The 14,483-nt window shown below is 63.2% G+C and overlaps 1 protein-coding gene across 1 annotated transcript in view; it reads left to right on the forward strand.

Annotated features, from left to right (window-relative positions):
* Positions 1 to 14,483, forward strand: part of COL7A1 (collagen type VII alpha 1 chain) — a gene marked incomplete at both ends in the record, with an annotated part of 31,316 nt that overhangs the window by 12,568 nt on the left and 4,265 nt on the right. Inside the window, 63 exons of the mRNA XM_084214553.1 lie at positions 7 to 78; positions 234 to 278; positions 385 to 411; positions 494 to 535; positions 1,154 to 1,234; positions 1,402 to 1,437; positions 1,535 to 1,570; positions 1,656 to 1,736; positions 1,918 to 1,953; positions 2,163 to 2,234; positions 2,447 to 2,491; positions 2,663 to 2,698; positions 2,985 to 3,089; positions 3,244 to 3,279; positions 3,450 to 3,485; positions 3,819 to 3,854; positions 4,030 to 4,161; positions 4,322 to 4,531; positions 4,625 to 4,660; positions 4,840 to 4,884; positions 5,061 to 5,132; positions 5,266 to 5,310; positions 5,456 to 5,518; positions 5,605 to 5,649; positions 5,929 to 5,964; positions 6,241 to 6,276; positions 6,461 to 6,505; positions 6,739 to 6,771; positions 6,930 to 6,992; positions 7,077 to 7,112; positions 7,201 to 7,281; positions 7,381 to 7,449; positions 7,535 to 7,570; positions 7,667 to 7,708; positions 7,866 to 7,910; positions 8,055 to 8,099; positions 8,222 to 8,257; positions 8,382 to 8,441; positions 8,568 to 8,693; positions 8,827 to 8,898; positions 9,049 to 9,084; positions 9,336 to 9,395; positions 9,556 to 9,600; positions 9,676 to 9,711; positions 9,829 to 9,864; positions 9,956 to 10,012; positions 10,243 to 10,314; positions 10,574 to 10,645; positions 10,732 to 10,767; positions 10,848 to 10,928; positions 11,002 to 11,055; positions 11,274 to 11,327; positions 11,403 to 11,465; positions 11,568 to 11,630; positions 11,929 to 12,045; positions 12,401 to 12,478; positions 12,558 to 12,611; positions 12,813 to 12,861; positions 12,938 to 12,973; positions 13,408 to 13,520; positions 13,635 to 13,767; positions 13,847 to 13,930; positions 14,023 to 14,139. Of these exons, the coding sequence (XP_084070679.1) occupies positions 7 to 78; positions 234 to 278; positions 385 to 411; positions 494 to 535; positions 1,154 to 1,234; positions 1,402 to 1,437; positions 1,535 to 1,570; positions 1,656 to 1,736; positions 1,918 to 1,953; positions 2,163 to 2,234; positions 2,447 to 2,491; positions 2,663 to 2,698; positions 2,985 to 3,089; positions 3,244 to 3,279; positions 3,450 to 3,485; positions 3,819 to 3,854; positions 4,030 to 4,161; positions 4,322 to 4,531; positions 4,625 to 4,660; positions 4,840 to 4,884; positions 5,061 to 5,132; positions 5,266 to 5,310; positions 5,456 to 5,518; positions 5,605 to 5,649; positions 5,929 to 5,964; positions 6,241 to 6,276; positions 6,461 to 6,505; positions 6,739 to 6,771; positions 6,930 to 6,992; positions 7,077 to 7,112; positions 7,201 to 7,281; positions 7,381 to 7,449; positions 7,535 to 7,570; positions 7,667 to 7,708; positions 7,866 to 7,910; positions 8,055 to 8,099; positions 8,222 to 8,257; positions 8,382 to 8,441; positions 8,568 to 8,693; positions 8,827 to 8,898; positions 9,049 to 9,084; positions 9,336 to 9,395; positions 9,556 to 9,600; positions 9,676 to 9,711; positions 9,829 to 9,864; positions 9,956 to 10,012; positions 10,243 to 10,314; positions 10,574 to 10,645; positions 10,732 to 10,767; positions 10,848 to 10,928; positions 11,002 to 11,055; positions 11,274 to 11,327; positions 11,403 to 11,465; positions 11,568 to 11,630; positions 11,929 to 12,045; positions 12,401 to 12,478; positions 12,558 to 12,611; positions 12,813 to 12,861; positions 12,938 to 12,973; positions 13,408 to 13,520; positions 13,635 to 13,767; positions 13,847 to 13,930; positions 14,023 to 14,139 (3,877 nt within the window). The remainder of the gene's footprint in view (positions 1 to 6; positions 79 to 233; positions 279 to 384; positions 412 to 493; positions 536 to 1,153; positions 1,235 to 1,401; positions 1,438 to 1,534; positions 1,571 to 1,655; positions 1,737 to 1,917; positions 1,954 to 2,162; positions 2,235 to 2,446; positions 2,492 to 2,662; positions 2,699 to 2,984; positions 3,090 to 3,243; positions 3,280 to 3,449; positions 3,486 to 3,818; positions 3,855 to 4,029; positions 4,162 to 4,321; positions 4,532 to 4,624; positions 4,661 to 4,839; positions 4,885 to 5,060; positions 5,133 to 5,265; positions 5,311 to 5,455; positions 5,519 to 5,604; positions 5,650 to 5,928; positions 5,965 to 6,240; positions 6,277 to 6,460; positions 6,506 to 6,738; positions 6,772 to 6,929; positions 6,993 to 7,076; positions 7,113 to 7,200; positions 7,282 to 7,380; positions 7,450 to 7,534; positions 7,571 to 7,666; positions 7,709 to 7,865; positions 7,911 to 8,054; positions 8,100 to 8,221; positions 8,258 to 8,381; positions 8,442 to 8,567; positions 8,694 to 8,826; positions 8,899 to 9,048; positions 9,085 to 9,335; positions 9,396 to 9,555; positions 9,601 to 9,675; positions 9,712 to 9,828; positions 9,865 to 9,955; positions 10,013 to 10,242; positions 10,315 to 10,573; positions 10,646 to 10,731; positions 10,768 to 10,847; positions 10,929 to 11,001; positions 11,056 to 11,273; positions 11,328 to 11,402; positions 11,466 to 11,567; positions 11,631 to 11,928; positions 12,046 to 12,400; positions 12,479 to 12,557; positions 12,612 to 12,812; positions 12,862 to 12,937; positions 12,974 to 13,407; positions 13,521 to 13,634; positions 13,768 to 13,846; positions 13,931 to 14,022; positions 14,140 to 14,483) is intronic.

Below are 14,483 nucleotides of genomic sequence, written 5' to 3' on the forward strand. Positions count from 1 at the left end.
ACCCAGGGCCTTCCCGGCTACCGTGGCCCCCCCGGGGAGAAGGGTGACCTGGGGGACCCAGGACCTGAAGGCAGGAATGTGAGTAGCCCCTTGCATGTGCCCACTGCTCCATGGACACCCACCGCCCCTCACAGCTCACTGCCCCACACCCACCCTTACCCCCATCCCACAGGACCCACCACCCACGGGACCCCCCTTCCCTCCCCCTCTGACTCCATCTCTCTTTTCTGCAGGGCAGCCCTGGAGCACCAGGGAGCAAGGGTGACCGTGGGGACCCAGTGAGTGATGGCAGGGCCACATGTGGCCTCCCACCCCAGAGCCAGCTGTGCCCTCCCCAGGGCTGTGCCAGCTCCCCTTAATCTGCTTCCCTTGCCCTTCTTTCAGGGGCCTCCTGGACCCCCAGGACGAACTGTAAGTTCTGCCTCCCTCTTCTCCCTGCCCATGGGCTGGTGTCCAGCCCTCTGTGCTCCAACAGCTCCTCTCTGCCCCACAGGTCGATGTTGGGCTCGGAGGAGTGGGGGGAAAGGGTGAGAAGGTAATGACTGAGTCCTTGGGATGCTGGGGTGGGATACCCTCTGCTGTCCTCTGGGCTCATTGGGATCATTGTTCATCAAGCCCTCCCTGCCCAAAACAGCCTCTGCTGTGAGAAGCAGATGTGCCCCACGACTGAGAGGCACATGGAACTCAGGGGCACAGGGGCTGACACATGCCCTGTGATAGGAGGGGGCCCTGTAGGGCTGAGGTTTCCAAAGGAGCTGGTGTGCTCCTGGCTCCCCAGCCCCACAGGGCTCCCATGGCGGCACCCAACACTCTGGGCGTTCTGCTTTTGCAACCCACCTTAGGCCCAGGACAGTTTTGGCCACAGATTTTGCTCTGTGCTGGGTGGCACTGTGGTCCCCAGCTGTGGCTCTGTGGCTGAGCTGGCTCCTGGCTCAGCAGTGCTGCTCGATGCCTTTTTCTGCAGCCACACTCTGGGCCCTACTGCCCCAGCGGGAGCTGCACGGAGCCCAGCCACCTCTTTTTCAGCCTGTGCCTCTTATTTTGAGACTGTTCCTCTCACCCCACCCCTAAACCACACAGCACCAGTGCTGTGTACTCTGGCACAGGCTTGGTACGGCACAGCAGCCTCTGACCCCGTGCCATTCCCTGGCAGGGGGACCCTGGGGACCCGGGTGAGGACGGCGCCAAGGGTGCCCGGGGTGACGCTGGCTCCCCCGGAGTGCCTGGAGAGAGGGTAGGTGCTGGTGCTGCGCCCCTGGTGTGGGAGGCACTGGGGCAGCATGAGGGGTGATGCTCTGCAGGACAGCCGGGGGTCCTGGTGTGCAGGCACTGCCTGCTGAGCAGCCAGGATCCCCTCCTTTCCCCCCACGCCCCACTGCTGAGAGTGTCTCTTTCTTGCAGGGTGTGGAGGGCCCCCGTGGCCCCCCTGGCACACGGGTGAGTGTCCCCTTTCCCATGGGGGTCTGAATGGGGACCCTGCCCTGTGCAGCTCCTGTTAATGGGAGATGATGCTCACTTCTCTTCTGGCCTGTAGGGTGACCCTGGGGACCGAGGCCTGCCTGGAGAGAAGGTGAGAGGACTGTGGGCTGAGGGTTGCCCCACAGCACTCCCATCCCACCCCAAAGCTCCAACCATCCTTCCCTGCTCTCTCACAGGGGGACCGTGGCCCGCCAGGGCTGGATGGCCGCAACGGGCTGGAAGGCAAACCTGGGCCCCCAGGGCCTGCTGGGCTGAGGGTGAGTGTGGTCCAGGCTGGGGGGAAGCCCTGTGCCTGGGGGCCACGGGTGGGAGCTGTGGGACAGAGGGATGATGGGGTGGGAGGAGCTGACACCCTCTGCTCCAGGCTGGGGATGCTCTGGAGGGGGGGCCTTTGGCAGGGTAGGAATGTCCCTGTCCTCACCTCCTCCTTGTTCGCAGGGGGACCCGGGAAAGCAGGGAGATCCTGGCCGGGATGTAAGTACCTCTGGAGAGGGCGGGTTCAGGTTTGTGTTCCTGCTGGGGCCATCAGGCTTGCAAGGGGCCAATGTCCTGTCCCGTGTGCAGCAAGAGCCTCCCTGTCCCCAGCAGAGTGCCACGGCCAGTGACACTCCCTGCTCCCAGGGCTGGCTGTGGCAGATGGGTGCCCTGCTGCCCTGTGCTCCCACCATCTCCTTTCCCTACAGGGGCTGCCCGGGCTGCGTGGGGAGCAGGGACCACCTGGCCCCGTGGGTCCCCTGGGACCACCTGGTGTGCCTGTAAGTACCAGCCAGCTGCACCCTAGGCACACATCCTGTCCCGTGCCCTCTGTGGATCCCAGTTGGATCCATCTGGCAGGGCTCCCCCTGTGCCCAGCTCCCCCTTCCATGCACCTTGAGGCTCCAGTGGGGCCCAGGCACCCCTGCCTGCTGCTGCCCCTGGCTGGTGGAGAGCCTGGGGGCCTCCCTCACTGCCTTTCTTTTCCTCCCAGGGCAAACCCGGTGAGGATGGCAAACCTGGCCTGAATGGCAAGAATGTGAGTAGGGGAAACAGGGCTTGACTTTGGGGCTCTCCCCGGATGCTGAGGGACAGTGATCCCAGTACAGCATAAGGCAAGGGGAGCATGTGGCAAGAAACCCCCATGCTCTGAGCCATTCTCTGGTTTGTACCCATGTTGAGAGAGTTGACAGGCAGCCTTTGTTCCCAGGGAGAAGACGGGACACCAGGAGAGGATGGGAGAAAGGTAAGGAGGTGATCCACAGGTGGTACCTGTGTGGTCCCCATGTGATCCCCTCAAGCCTGGTGGCTCCACCCTGCCCGGACCAGGAGCACCATCCTGGGGCAGTGGATGGGGCAGCATCCCTCCAACTCCTTTCTCTCCTGATTAGGGAGACAAAGGTGATACAGGACTACCTGGGAGAGAGGTGAGTACTCCCAAAGAGGAGTGTGTGATGGGGGTGTTGGGTGCCTGCCTCCATCAGGCACAGAGCTGGGTGCCAGACTCTGGGGTGATGCTGCTCTCTCGGCAGGGCCGCAGCGGTGCCAAGGGCGAGCAGGGGGACAGAGGTGTGCCGGGCCCCCTGGGCCCCCCTGGCCTCCCCGGTGTCCCAGGGCAGGTTGGCCCCCCAGGCCAGGTGTGTAGTTCTCCACCCCATGGTGCCACTCAGCACCAGACCCTGGAGTCCAGACTGCTGTGAGGCAGGCAGGACCCCCATCCATGTCTCCCTCGGGGCACTGCCCTGTGTCCGTGGGGGCCGGGTGCTATTGTGTCACCTCCATGTCTTCTAGGGCTCCCCAGGCCTCCGTGGGGTGGCTGGACCAAAGGTAAGTGTGCTCCTGCCCCCCAGCCCTCCAAGGCCAGGGTCTGGGGGGACCACATGCCAGAGAGAATAAGCCCCTGGCAGGAGTCCCCAGGATAACAGGGCTGGACCCTGGTGCTGTGGTTGGTGCTGGGCAGACTGACTGCTCCCCTTGATCCCTTTGCTGTGTTTCAGGGGGACCCAGGGGAGCCTGGACTGCGAGGGGAGCCGGTGAGTACCAGCACCGAGCCTGACAAGCCACGAGCACCCCAGTCACAACCACAGCCCCTGCCCAGGCAGCAAAGTGTTAACTCTGAAACCACCAAGGGGGAGCACTGCTCACCCCTCTTGCTGCACCTCTGTACATCTTCTCATCCCCTCTTTTTCTCTAAACCTAGGGGCGACCTGGCAACCCTGGAGCACGCGGGGACCCTGGGACTGCAGTGGTGAGTCCCTACCCTGACCTGCTGTGCTGGGACAGCAGCATCAGCTCTGGGGGACAGAGGACCATCCACAGCCTCTACGGTGGGAACCTACTTTGTTTTTAATATCTTTTTATTGCAGAACATTGAACGTAGCCTGGAAGCACTTGGCATCAAGGTATGTATTTCCTGACTGTCAGGCTGGGGCTTTTTCCTACTACTTGGCAGCAGGAAGAGGGCATGGGAGGTGGTGGGGGATCTGAGCAATTTAGGATGGGTTGGCAGGACAGTGAGGTGCCGCTGCAGCTGGGTTCTACTTATGCCCTGATGGGTGGCTCTCTCCTTGCTCCCAGGTTTCATCCCTGAAGGAGCTCACGGGTGCCTATGATGGGAGCTCAGACTCGTTTCCGCCGGCGGTTGAGCGGCTGCGGGGCCAGAAGGGCAGTCGGGGGGATCCAGGAGAAAGGGGGCCCCCGGGCCGAGAGGTGAGTGGAGCCAGGCTCGATGCCAAGCCCCAACCCTGTGCCCCACTCCTGCTTTCTGGGCTGGCTGGGGGTTTATGCAGCCGGCTCAGCCTGGGTGCTCGGGGAGGGCTCACAGCCCCTCCTCAGGGCTGGCTCTGGCAGCGCAGCTTTTGTTTTGCAGGGCTCCTTAGGCTTCCCTGGCGAGCGAGGACCCAAAGGTGACAAGGGAGACCCAGGTACCCCCGGCCCCCAGGGCCCCATGGGCCGGGCCGTGGGTGAGCGGGGTCCCGAGGGCCCGCCTGGGCAGCCAGGGGAGCCTGGCAAGCCAGGCATTCCTGGGGTGCCGGGCCGGGCTGGGGAGCTGGGGGAATCCGGGAGGTCCGGCGAGAAGGTGAGTGTGTGTGGAGGTGCGAGGTGATGTCTGGGGGACCTGGTCTAGGGGCTTGGGGACAGCCCTGTGACAGCCACCACGGTGTTTGCACAGGGCGACCGAGGCGAGAAGGGCGACCGAGGTGAGCAGGTGAGCTGGGACAGGGACATGGTGCCCTCCATCCCCTCTGGTGTCGTGTCCCTCTTGAGGGGATGCAGGGCTCCCTGCGAGGCAGGCAGTTGCCCATTTCCATACCTTCCTGGCCATACCAGGAAGGCTCTGCTCTCCCATACCCTTTGACACTCACCCTATTTCTCTGCCCTTCTCAGGGAAGGGATGGCTTACCTGGACCCCCAGGGCCCCCAGGGCCCAAGGTAGGTGATGGCTGCTGCTGGGGACCGTCATCAAGGTGCCATCCTACCCCTCTGGGAATGGATGGCCACATCCAGTCCCTTTGGCTCAGGGGCTTGGGGAGGGCTGAGGGCTTTGCCCCAGAGGGATCCTTCCTGAGGTGCCCTGGGTGCTGGCCCTGACTGTGCCCTGCCCACAGGTGGACGTGGTGGAGGGCAGCCTGATGGGCCTCCCAGGAGAACGTGGCCCTGTCGGACCCAAAGGAGCCAAGGTGTGTGGCTGGTCTGAAAGGAGAAGGCAGCCGAGACAATCGAGCTGGGCCAACAGCATGGGCTGGGGCTGAGGATGGAGGTGGGGCACAGGGGCAGCAAGGGCTGATGGCATCCGTCTTCTTCCCAACACAGGGTGAGCCCGGAGCTGAGGGCGAGCGGGGACCCAAAGGAGACAAGGTCTGAGGTTACAAGTCTCCCATGTCAAAAGGGAGCAGAGCCCTGGGTACTGCTGGGCACACCCCTCTTTGCGTGTGCACAGGCCCTGGGGGGCCATGGGAAGGTCCCTGCCTGTCCTGTGACCACGTGCCTGTCCCCACTGCAGGGTGAAGGTGGCTTGAGGGGTGACCGAGGAGAGCCTGGTGAGAAGGGCAGGGATGGCAGCCCGGTGAGTGCCACACTGCTCCCCTGCCTGGCACTGCCCCCGGCCCTGCCTGGCACTGACCCCATCTCTGTCTCCATCCTTTGCTCCAGGGCCTCCCGGGTGAGAGAGGGCTGGCAGGCCCTGAGGGGAAGCCGGTGAGTGGGGACATGGTGGAGATGCAGGCTGGAACTGGGGGAGCTCCTGTGGTCTCATGCCAGTACCACCAGCACCAGCAGGGGCTTTTATGTCTCATTCACCTCCTTCTCTCCATGCAGGGCCTGGGATTTGGTGTCCTCTTCCTATTCCTGCCTTTCCTAAGTGCCCTGGCTGGGTACCACACACTGGGAATGGGGAACATCCCTGGGGGGCAGGCAGGGCTGTGTGGAGGTGCTGGGTTTCCCCTTGTCCCCTGACTGTGATGTGGTTCTTTGCAGGGCTTGCCAGGATTTCCTGGCGTGCTGGGACGCCCGGTAAGTGTCTGTGTGTCTCCCATGTCCCTGTGCCCCACCACCTCAGCACACAGCTGGGGGCTCCTGCCTGTGAATGCTTGGTGAAACCGTGGGGGTCACCCTGCTGCTGGGCTGGGTCCTTGGCCCCCTGCATCTTAGCAGGACCTGTCCAGGCTTGTCTTACCTGGTGCTTACAAGAGCTGCTGGCACTGTCTGGGTCTGCTCTCCCTGGGGACACCCCCTGCTCCCACTGTGGAAAACCCACTTCTGCAGTGATCCCATTTTTCCTCCCTTCAGGGCAATCAGGGAGACCCAGGACCCCCAGGACCTCCGGTAAGGAGCCACCTTGCACCACGTGCAGGGGACTGTCATACAAGGGTGATGTCAGCCAGGGTGGGCATTACCCCAGGGAGCAGAGGTGGGGTGGCACTGCTGGGACTGAGTGGTCCTGCTGCCCTGTCCCTGTTCTGTGCCACCAGCATGCACCACCCCAATAATGTCCCCTTGTCCCCTGCAGGGCAGTGCTGGCCCCCCAGGGACCCAGGGCCCAGCTGGTGCCAAGGTAAGGCAGCAGCACTGGCATCTGCATCAGCATTGCCACGTCCAGCCTGGCAGAGGGAAAGGGTGCCTTGCCAGATTTGGGGACTGGAGGGAGGACCACGTTTCAGGAAGTTTTGGGCTGGAGGGAGGGACATTTGGCTGGACCCCCTCCTGGATCCAGCTGTGAGGAGATGCCTGTGCCCAAAGTAGCTAGGTGGCTGGGGTGGTCAGGCTGATGCAGCGTCTTCTTCCCAGGGTGATCCAGGGGAACCTGGCTCCAGCATCCGTGTGAGTACTCATACCCTCCCTGCCTGTACCCACCTGCCTGCCCAAAACCATCCAGCCTCCCCAAAATCATCCAGTCCCACCCTAATACATCTTCCCACAGGGGCAGCCAAGGTCCTGGCTGTGCCATCCCCTCTCTGATGTGGCTGTTTCCATTGCAGGGCTTGCCTGGCCCCCAGGGCAACATGGGCCTGCCAGGACCCCTTGGCCCCCCTGGCCCAGGGGTGGGTATTTGCAGCACCCCAAGCACCTCTTGGCTGCTCCTGGTGCCTGGGATGCTGCTTGATTCCTGCTCACGTTCATTGCAGGGCCCGCCGGGTGTCCCTGGGCTGCCGGGACAAGTGGTGAGTGTGTGGCTCCCCACATGTGGCTGCCATCAGTGAGGGTGCTGGGGCTGCCTGCACAGCCCAGCCCCACTCTCGCTGCCTGCAGGGGGAGAGCGGGAAGCCAGGCGTGCCGGGCAGGGATGGTGTGCCAGGGAAGGACGGCGAGGCAGGAGTGCCTGGGAAGGTGGTACGTACGTGCTCACCCTGCCCCATCCCAGGGGGACCAACACTCAGCTCAGCCTGGCCCGTCTGCAGCCAAGGCTGAGGGCTGTGCCATTTGTGCCAGGGCTTACCAGGACCTTCGGGGCCTGCTGGTCCCAAGGGAGAGCGAGGGGATGCTGGAGCCCCAGGGCAGGTGAGTGCAGAGCTGCCTTGGCCAGGATGAGGGGGAGCATCCCCGTGCAGCCCTGCTCATCTGCCCGCTCTGTCCTCTGCCCCAGGCCATCACCGGCCCCCCTGGAGCCAAGGGAGAGAAGGTAAGGAGCCGGGCTGTGAGGGGTGGGCTGGGCAAGGCTCTGCTGGGCCCTGGCATCCACAGTGGGCACAGCTGAGCGCCCGTGTGTGCCCTGCAGGGTGAGCCGGCGCTGCTGGAGGGTGTGCTGCTGGGAGAGCCCGTGAGTCACCCCCACACACCCTGACACTCCCATTACCCTCATCTCCCCTCACTGACCTTTCCCTGCCATAACCTTATCCCCTCCCACCACCCTTGCCTTCTGAGGGGCAAGCCAGCCCTGTGGCTGCCCTCTCCCCTAACACTGCTGTCCCTGACAGGGCTCCAAGGGTGACCGGGGCTTGCCAGGCCCCAAGGGTGAGAAGGTGAGCACTGCCCTGGGGTCTGTGGGCAGGGGTTGTGTGGTCCTCAGCTCCCTGGCTGCTTGCCACCGTGTGGGGATCCAGTTGCAGCTGCTCCCCCAGTTCATAATCCCACACATCTGCTTTTTTCTTGTTGTTCCCTGCCAGGGGGAGCCAGGAAAGTTTGGAGAGCCAGGAGATCCTGGGGAAGATGTGAGTAGGAGGCATATTGGGGTGGTGGGTGGATACTGGGGACAGTTGATGCTCGTGGGGGCTGGGATCTGTGCTCCTGCCACCTATGCCCAGGTCTTCCTGGGGGCTTGGTGTCTTCACAGGGAGCCAAGGGGTCCTCTGGAGCCAAAGGGGAGAAGGTACGTGTCCCCTGCCCCCAGGGGGATCCCCCACCCTGTGGGATGCTCTGGGTGGCATGATGGCCCTGGCACCCCTGTGCCCACCAGCCGGGTGATGTGCCACATGCTCCGTGCCACCTTGCAGGGATCAGTGGGTGTCGGTGCACGGGGACCACCAGGACAGGACGGGCCTCCAGGTCTGAAGGTAACTCCTGTCCCCTTGTCACCCTGGCTCTGATCATGTCCCTAATGCCCCAGTGATGCTCTAGCTTGGCTGGCTGAGGGAGAAGCACACTCCTGAGGAGCTTCATCTTTTACTTCCCTACTTCAGGGAGACACTGGCTTGCCAGGATTACCAGGACCCCCAGGCTTGGCAGGCCCTGCTGGGATGCCAGGACAGCCAGGCCTGAGAGGGGACAATGGACAGCCTGGCTCTCCAGGTCCCCCAGGAGAGAGGGTAAGGACTTCAACCAGAACTCAGTATCACTGGTCCTGGTGACCCTGCTCCTTGTGCAGTAGCAGTGAGGTCCCTGCAAGCCCCACTGCTTCCCAGTCCCAGGCTCTGCCCATTCCCTGCTTTCTCCCTGCAGGGTTTGATTGGCTTTCCAGGCAGGGATGGCGCCGCTGGACCACCAGGACCTGTGGGGCCCCCAGGGCCGGCCGTGAGTATGGTGCCACAGCATTCCTGGGGCTGTGGGCTCTGCCCTGCTGGCTCACACAGGCTGGCAGGGACCAGCTGGCACCTCCCTGGCCCCAGGGTGTCTGGCATTGCTTTCCTCCTGTGGCTTGCTCACCCTTCTCCTTTGTTTTAGGGCATACAAGGGGTCCCTGGCCTGAAGGGTGACAAGGTAGGACCAGGGGCAGCCCTATAGCATGAGAGGTGGGAGGCTGCTTCCCTTCTGGAGTGTCCCTGCAGCCAGCTCACCCCTGAGGGTGCTGAGCCCCCTCTGGATGGTGGCACATGGGAGCCTCCTGTGCACCAGGCACCCAGAGAGGTGGTGGGGGCTGTGGGGTGTCCCTGGCATAGGGGGTGCCTGGCAGGGCTGGGAGGAGCTGTGGGCAGTGAGGATGGGGATGAGTTCTTGCCTTCCTCTGGCAGGGTGCTCCAGGGGCCGGGCTGCCAGGACCCAGAGGTGAACGTGGTGACCCGGGACCACGGGTAGGTACTGCCACAGTCCCCCCCATGTCCCCACAGCCAGGGACACGAAGGCTCAGGTTCCAGCCCTGACAGGTCTCTGAGCCAGAGCTGCACCTGTCCCTGGGGTGGGGTGATGCTGGGGTGCCCCCAACTCCCTTCTCATATCCCTTCCTCCTTGCAGGGTGAGGACGGGCGCCCAGGGCCAGAAGGGGATCGTGGGCCAGCAGTAGGTACCCCCCTCCCTCAGCTGCACCCTGGTCTGGGTGATCCCTTCTGAGCACACCTCCCTCGTCCCCCACAGGGCTTGCCTGGGAACCGTGGGGAGCGTGGGGACAAGGTAAGGGACTCTGTGGGCTGGGGGGAGAGTGATGCACCTCCGGGTACTGGGGTGCCCAGGGAGGTGCTGCTTGCTCCCCACTGTGCATCCTTGCGGCATCTCACCTCATCCTCACAGGGAGACCTTGGAGCCCCAGGACCCAAAGGAGACAAGGTGAGTCCTTGGGGCCAGGGGCAGTGGGAAGGCAGGCAGCAGCCCTGGCCGCCCTTCTCACCCCACCTCTCTCTCTGCTTTGGGTGTACAGGGTGATACTGTGGTGGTGGAGGGGCCGCCAGGAGCACGGGGCAGCAAGGGGGAGCCGGTAAGAGCTGTCCCTGTCCTACCTCTCCCCATCCTACCTGTCCCTCTGGGAAGAGCTGGAGGAGCTTTTCCCTGCTGAGGGACCCTCCCTTGCAGAGTGTATTGTCCCCTCTCCTCCAGCCACCCAACAGATCCCCATGTTCCTGCCCCCATGGGAGTCTGACCTCCCCACCCTGATGTGTGTCTTAACTTCTCATTCCCTGACCCCTCTCTGTGTTTCCTCCTTTGCAGGGAGAGCGTGGCCTGAAGGGCACAGAAGGGGACAAGGGGGACAAGGGGGAGCAAGGCATGCTTGGAGAGAAGGTACAGGGCTGGGGGGAACTTGTGCAGGGCTGGGAGCTGCTGGGTCGGGGATCATGGAGGGCTATTGAGAGGGTGAGGGACAGAGGAAGCAGGGCATGACAGCATCCCTGTGCCCTATGTGCTGGTGCTGACAGGGGTGTGGTGCAAGGGGACCTGCCAGACCTGGCCTCGGAGGTGACCGTGGCTGTGCTGTGGCCATGCAGTGGCTGCAGCTGGAGCTCACCCTCCTGGCCTGTGCTGATCTGGGTTTCTCTTGCAGGGCGCAAGGGGTGAACAAGGAGAGAAGGGCTCCATGGGCTTCCCTGGGGCACGTGGCCCTAGTGGGCAGAAGGTATGAAGCTGGGCAGGCTCTCAGCTGGGGGATGCTGGTGGCACCATCCCCTCACCTGCCCTGACTGGTGCCTTTGCCTTCCCCAGGGAGAGGTTGGAGCACCGGGAGAGCCTGGCGAGCCGGTGAGGAGCGGTGTCTGTGCCTCTGCCACCCCAGCGCAGGGCAGGAGCAGACCCTGCTCACGCTGTGTGCTCTCCCACAGGGCCAGCCTGGCCGTGATGGCATCCCCGGGGCCCGGGGGGACAAGGGGGACATGGGACCCCTGGGCATGCGTGGCCTCAAGGTGGGTTGGCTTCTCTGGCTGCCAGCACTCTCCAGTGCTGGCTTGGCATGGCGCTGACTTCCCATCCTTGCAGGGTGACCGGGGCATGAAAGGTGCCTGTGGCCTCAATGGGGACAAGGGTGACAAGGTGAGTGGGTGCCTGCAGGGTGCTGCCAGAGCCTGGATGTTGCCTGGGGGCTGTGGCCCTTTGGATCCCCTCCCTCAGCCAGCGGGAGCGGGAAGATGGCTGAGGCCAGTCCTTGACCCTGTGACAGGCTCAGGGGGTCCCCTCCTCTGCCTGTGGCTCTGGGCTGGGCACTGAGGGGTGAAGGACTGACTGCCCTGCCTCTCTCCTGCCTGCTGTAGGGAGAGCCAGGGATCCCAGGGCGCTCGGGACTGCCAGGGAGGAAAGGAGAGCCGGTAAGCACCTCACTGACACCAGGGTGGGAAGGAAAGCATGGCTGGTGGCTGATGGACATCTGCTTTGTCCCCCAGGGAGAACTGGGTCTGTCAGGACCACCAGGCATTCCTGGAAAGGAAGGGCTCATGGGACCCAAGGTAGGTTAGAGCAGTGCTGGGAAAGGCTGTGCTGGCACTTCATCCCCTCGCTGCCTGCCCCCCGCTGTGTGTCCCCTGCTGCCTGTCCCTTCCTCTTTGCAGGGTGACCGGGGATTTGATGGGCAGCAGGGAGCCAAAGGAGACCAGGGGGAGAAAGGAGACCGGGTGAGCAGGCTGGAAAGGGATGGGATGCGTTGCACCACATTGCTTGTACCAGGATACAGCCTTGGTTGGAAGCACATCAGAGCCTGATGCTCCCAGAAGAGTCATTCAGTGCTGCTCTAAATTATGTCACTAAACAAGGACTGACAACAATTCCCTGCTCTTTATAAGGAGGCACCTTATAAAGGAGGAGTGCTGGTTTTTTGGGGATGCCTGGCTGTGGGGTCAGAGGATGTCCATAACATCTGCTCTGAAGTCAGGGGCTCTGACACCCCTGGCCTCACCCTCTGCTCTCCTCCAGGGTGCCCCGGGTGTTATGGGTGGCCCTGGTCCCCGGGGCAGTGACGGTGCTCCTGGCCCCCCTGGGCCCTCAGGGAGCGTTGGCCCACGAGGTCCTGAGGGCATGCAGGGCCAGAAGGTAAGTCCTTACCACAGGTGACTGCTCCCCTCTGGGGCTGTGAGGATGGGAGGGTCCAGTCACCCTCATGGGTGAGGGGTGGGTGGGATCTGGAGTCATGTCCCAGCTCTGTCCTGCCCTGCCAGCTCGCTGGCCTTGAGTTCCTCCCTTGTGTCCCCCTGCCCAGGGGATGGAGTCTGAGGGGAGGAGTCTGGAACCCTGCTTGTCCTTGAGTTGAGCTGGACCCATCCTCATCCCCACCTGCACTGGCATCCCTGGGGTGCAGGAGTGGGGAAAGCAGCACATCCATGGTGCTGGGGAGAGCAGAGAGACTCCAGCACCCAGCAGCCAGATCCTGAGCACGTGTCCTTTGCAGGGGGAGAGAGGCCCCCCTGGACAGTCAGTGCCCGGGGCACGTGGCATGCCTGGCATCCCTGGTGAGAGAGGAGAGCAGGTAAGTGTCTGGGTGCCTGGCCCTGCCTGGATGAGCTCCAGCCAGGGCCAGCTTCCCACCTCCTTTCTGCTGTCCCCAGGGCAGTCCTGGCACCCACGGGCTCCGTGGGGAGAAGGGGGAGCCAGGCATGACGGTAAGGAGCCAGAAGGGAGCCAGCACAGGCTCGTGGCACTCAGGTCACTGGGGTGGGAAGGGGTGCTGGATCCATCCCACTGCCACTGAGGTAGAGGCTGCCCTCACCTCTGGGCTCTGCTAGACCCTGGGAAAAGGGTTTTTCGTCCTCTTGAATTGCACCCTCCCCCATTACTACCCTTGTCCTTCGTGTGCCCGGCAGGAGGAGGAGGTCCGTGCCTTCGTCAGGCAGGAGATGAGCCAGCACTGTGGTGAGCATCCCCTCTGCTGCCCTGGGGCTGGGGGTCTGGACCCACTGCCCCTGACCCCACCCTGTCTCTCCCACAGCCTGTGGTGGCCACTTCCCACGGCACCAGGACTCACGTGAGCACTCAGGTTGCAGCTCTTCCTTCCTATCCCCCTGTCCCACACGTGTGGCACAAAAGGAGCCCTGGCACCCAGGTGTGCCACTGTTTTTGGGGAGCTGGAGGTGGCTGGCACCCTCCATGACCCTTCAGTCAGGGTCAGCATCAGGACCCTGCACAGGGAGAAGGGATGGTGTGTGGCAGAAGTGATGGCACAGGAATCTCCAGGGACAGCTGGCTCAGGATGGTGCCAGTGGGGTCTGGGTGCTGCCAGGGTCTGCCCAACTGAGGGGATCACAGGAACTGTACCCCATCTATTCTTGGGTGCCAGAACTGGGGTGGGGGTCTTGCAGGGGTCAGCAGTGCTGGAGGGAAGGGTAGGCTGGAGGAGTGGGATTGGAGGGACCAGAGGCAAGGGGTGGGCTGGGATGAGGTGGGTGCTTTCTCTCCAAGGAGGCTGGGGGGCTCAGGCCAGGAGCAGCTTCCACTCTGCCCAAGGAGCAGGAAGAATCGTCCGCCAGGAGAACAAGCATGACCAAACAGGTGATGGAGAGTCTGGAGGATCTGTGAGATCTGGTGACATGGGCATGTGTGCCTCCCTGTGCCCTCCCTGTCCCTGTCCTGCTGGGCTCCAAGTGGGTGCTGTCTCTCTGGGCCTCCCCTGGCTGTGCCTCCTCCAGAAGCCCCCGTGGCAGCCCTGGTCTGTGGTGCAGACAGGGGAGGGGGTATCTCTAGGTCCACCATCCCTGTCCATGTACCCTGTCAGGCTGCAGCAGCGTTGGGCAGCGCTGCACTGCTCCACACCTGAAAGGGGTGATTTTCCCTTGGGACATAAGGGGAAAGCAGCCCAGACTCCTTTGCCTCTTCCCTGATGCCTGTGTCCCCTTGACAGGGTCCTTCTCCACTCAGCCGTTCCTTGCTGGCAGTGCTCACGCAGTCCCTGTGCTCAAGTTGTCACACACTGAGGAGGATGAGGGTGTGTCATCCCTGTGCTTTTAGTCCTTGTCGCCCTTTTTCTGTGCTCCATGTGTGTGGTGAGGACTGCTCATGTGCGGTGCTGTCTCCCAGGGCAGGACAGGCAGATCACGCTCGACGACGACGACCTCTCGTATGACATGGAGGAAGAGGAGGATGACTACGATGAGGTCCCGGAGATGGACAGCTTGGAGCAGCCCACAGTGGATGGTGAGCTTCCCTGCACCCACCTGGCACTGAGAGCTAAGCTGCTGGGGGAAACCATGGAGCTGCCCCAGGTTTTGCTGGGGTGGTGTCTTCACATCAGCTGGGCAGTGGGTCCCTGTGCCATCTCTCTGCGGGAATTTGGGGGTTCCTGCCCTCTTGCTGGTACCTGGGGGGGTTGCACTTTCTCTGTCACTGTGCTGCCCACACCATGCAGATCTTGCTCTCTATCCCCCTCACCAAAGCCATCACCAGCAGTGATGGGTGGTGTGCTGGGCTGGTGGGACCTGCTGCCCTGGCAGGTTTCCTGTGCTCTGGTCATGAGCCACAGGACAGATCCCAAAGGCCCC

The sequence above is a fragment of the Fringilla coelebs genome (genome assembly GCF_963513975.1).
Source record: "Fringilla coelebs genome assembly, chromosome: 13".
Lineage (NCBI taxonomy): Eukaryota > Metazoa > Chordata > Aves > Passeriformes > Fringillidae > Fringilla > Fringilla coelebs.